The 2968-nt window shown below is 43.1% G+C and overlaps 1 protein-coding gene across 1 annotated transcript in view; it reads right to left on the bottom strand. All coding sequences in view use genetic code 11, as the record gives it.

The window, feature by feature from the left end:
- Positions 1–252: 252 nt before the first annotated feature.
- Positions 253–2968, bottom strand: part of EGR_00780 (Ecdysone-induced protein 75B, isoforms C/D) — a gene marked incomplete at both ends in the record, with an annotated part of 14951 nt that continues 12235 nt past the window's right edge. Inside the window, 2 exons of the mRNA XM_024490029.1 lie at positions 253–327; positions 1313–2496. Of these exons, the coding sequence (XP_024355432.1) occupies positions 253–327; positions 1313–2496 (1259 nt within the window). The remainder of the gene's footprint in view (positions 328–1312; positions 2497–2968) is intronic.

Raw genomic sequence — 2968 nt, 5'->3', positions numbered from 1 at the left:
AACTGACTGGCTGCTGCAGTCAGTTGAACAAACTGATGCGGGAAAAGCGCCTCATTTAGCTATCATAATTAGTTGCGAATAGCCAAGACTCGGTTGCACACCAGTCGCACAAATAATACCATTTAAACCATAGACAATGGCTCTAGGTATTCTCTTCAATCAGCCGCAGTCATCCAACCTTTTGCCAATTTAAAGTGCGCTTCAACGAATTTGCATAAATTCCCGTAAGGAAATCTGCCCATCCTCAACGAGCTACTCATAAGAGGCTTCTGCGACTGGGTCAGCTCCTATCTCCAGGGCTTCCGCTGCAGCCTTGAATAAACTTTCCTAGGATGGATAAAACAGCTACAGTGATGGCTAAGTGCTTGCCTTGGTCATTAGTTGAGGTAGCGTAAAAAGCATTAGAGTTAGAAATGCTTTTATATCCGATACGCAATTTGTTCCAACACAATGCATTTGGTCAGCGTACATGGAGCGTTTAAAGCCGTCGCTTTGTAGTTAGTGGCACTTCAAATGGCCACGAGGACAAATGTCTATTCGATTTGAATTAAGGGCGTTATATTTGACGTCTTTATTTTTATAATTACTGGCCCTGTTAACCAAACAATTAACTCGTCAAGGTTACACAGTTGCTAAAATATTGGGGAATTCATTTTAACCTGCTGCTGAAAAACAAGAAAGGAGGTAGGTTTATTTAGTACAAAGGAGAAGAGAGGGGGTAAAAGCTTCATACAAAACTTTTGGTGATGTTACAAGCTCATAAAATCGTCCTTTTGTAAGAGTCAGGAAGAAAAAAATTGAATCGAGTGCGAATTCCTGAGAAAACTTCCACCACCGACACAATCAATGCCAGTTCATACGAAGCCAGGTAGAAGAAGGATTTTCAACCAAAGCATGATAGAGATAAAGACAATGGCATTAAGGAAATTGTTGCAGAGTCCGTTTCAATATTTACCGCTTGATTAAGCTATGACGACGCATATGGAAAACGTGATTTCTTATAAAAGTCAAAAATATAATGACGAAAGTTGAAATCAAATGAATAGTTTCCGAAAATTGAGGTAAGATGGGTGGCTGCCTGCAAATATGAAGGCACGGAAAGAAGCCAGTCACGCAAGTAAAGCGGCACGCTGCGAGACACATTGTTGTGGAGATTTGTATAGGCCGTCAAATTAACACCTACAATGAGAGTTTTTAGCACTGAGAACTGATGACTTAGTTACCAATATGTAAATGCATAACAGGGTACAAGTTTACTCAAGTTTATAAATAAGGCAGTACCCGTTGCTCATGAGCCGTTTCTACTTTCCACCGGGAGCACCTCATCAGATTCGACACCCTCATCAGTCATTGATCCTAGTGGTACTGATGTGTCCTTTCCTCTCTCAATCGCAGCCATAATTTCTGGAGCTGGTATCTGAGTCGGCATTTCTGGCTTCAATCCATTCGTATCTTTCTCCAACCCATTCAAAACAGACAGGTTCCTCCAGTTTGGATGGATACTTTCTGCCTCAGCATCAGCTATACTTGAAATATCCCTCGAAACCACTGGAACATCAACATTTTGATAAGCCGTGAAAGGATCATCCCCTGACACTATCGTACTGTTGGCCATGGGGACAAGGTTCCTGTTTACCAATTTTGTCGTTTCTCCGACGAAATTTGCTGCATCTCTAGAGGAGCTATTAGGAGGAGGAGGAGGAGGAGGAGGAGGAGGAAGAGTAGGAGGTCTACTGCTTTTGTTCTGCCCTATATCGTTAGATACAAAACCAGGTGAAGCTGTGGAACTGTGACTTCTTGAACGCACGTGGCTTTCCGCGTATGCGCTCGTAGAGGCGTTCTCATTCCTCGAAGCATCTCCAACTGTATCCAAATCTACCCTTTGAGTTCCATGGCCATACGTTCTTACTGTCGACTGCATATCAGTTGAGTAGGGCTCGAAGGCACTGCTGTGCCACCGTTCCTGGCCTGGCGTATACAGGAACTGTTGCTGCTGTGATTCATCGGTGTAGTCGGTCATGTTTGCATAAGTGTTACCCTGAGAGTTGTACATTGTAAAATAATCTTGCGATGCTGGGAAGTTCTGATACTGGTGGTAATGCGATATTGTTTGTGGTGTCTTGGGCGCCGTGTAATTCGTTGTCCCAGTATTATAAACCATGGGAGCCTGTGCGGGAGTATATCCGAGTGACTGGAAGTCAATTGGCGCATACGCTTGATTCTGAGGCTGACGTGGAGTGCCCTCACCACCCTGTGGTATGTCATAGATTTCGGAGTACAGTGGCGATAGACGAGTACGGAACCAGCAACTTCGGAACCAAGTCATTGTCAAATGCATCGACTCTGACAATTGTGCAAGCCGACCAGATGCTAGCGCAAGCTTATTCATGATATCAGAAACAGATTCGTGTTTTTCTGCCAATTGGTAACTCAGTGCGGCCTGAAATCGCTCCTGCATCACTGCAACTTTAGCCGAGTCAGACAATCCATGCCGGCCTAAAGTTGATAAGGGACTTATTTAACTCTCGATGTCAGTGCCTGCCCCCAATGGTTCGTAAAACAGACTACCAAGGCAAAGTAGGTGCCACTTGCCATCGTCCTCTTGGATTTTACTGCCAAAGATATAAACTAGGGTTTTGACTTTCACTTTCATTATATTTGACACGAATGTTGCTGAGCCAGCAAAATAAAAATCTGACCGTGATTCACTATTCGTCTGTTCCATTGCCACATGCCCTTTTGTGCATTGCCAAAACAGTTTTATTGAGATAATAACTACTAATTTCATTTTATGCCTATGTCCTGACTATCTTAGCATCAATAAATGATACCTAACTCACCAATGCAAGGATCCTATCAAAAGCATTTAATTTGTTCATGCTAAATCAAATCAGTGGCCAACTGTGAAATGAGAAATAATCGTGCTGGGAGGTGAAACTATGTGCAATGCTACACCCTTAATATTCAG

Source organism: Echinococcus granulosus (assembly GCF_000524195.1).
Source record: "Echinococcus granulosus chromosome Unknown EG_S00003, whole genome shotgun sequence".
In the NCBI taxonomy this organism is placed as follows: domain Eukaryota; kingdom Metazoa; phylum Platyhelminthes; class Cestoda; order Cyclophyllidea; family Taeniidae; genus Echinococcus; species Echinococcus granulosus.
The sequence above is the reverse complement of the archived record's forward strand: the minus strand, read 5'-3'. Positions and strand labels throughout refer to the sequence as shown.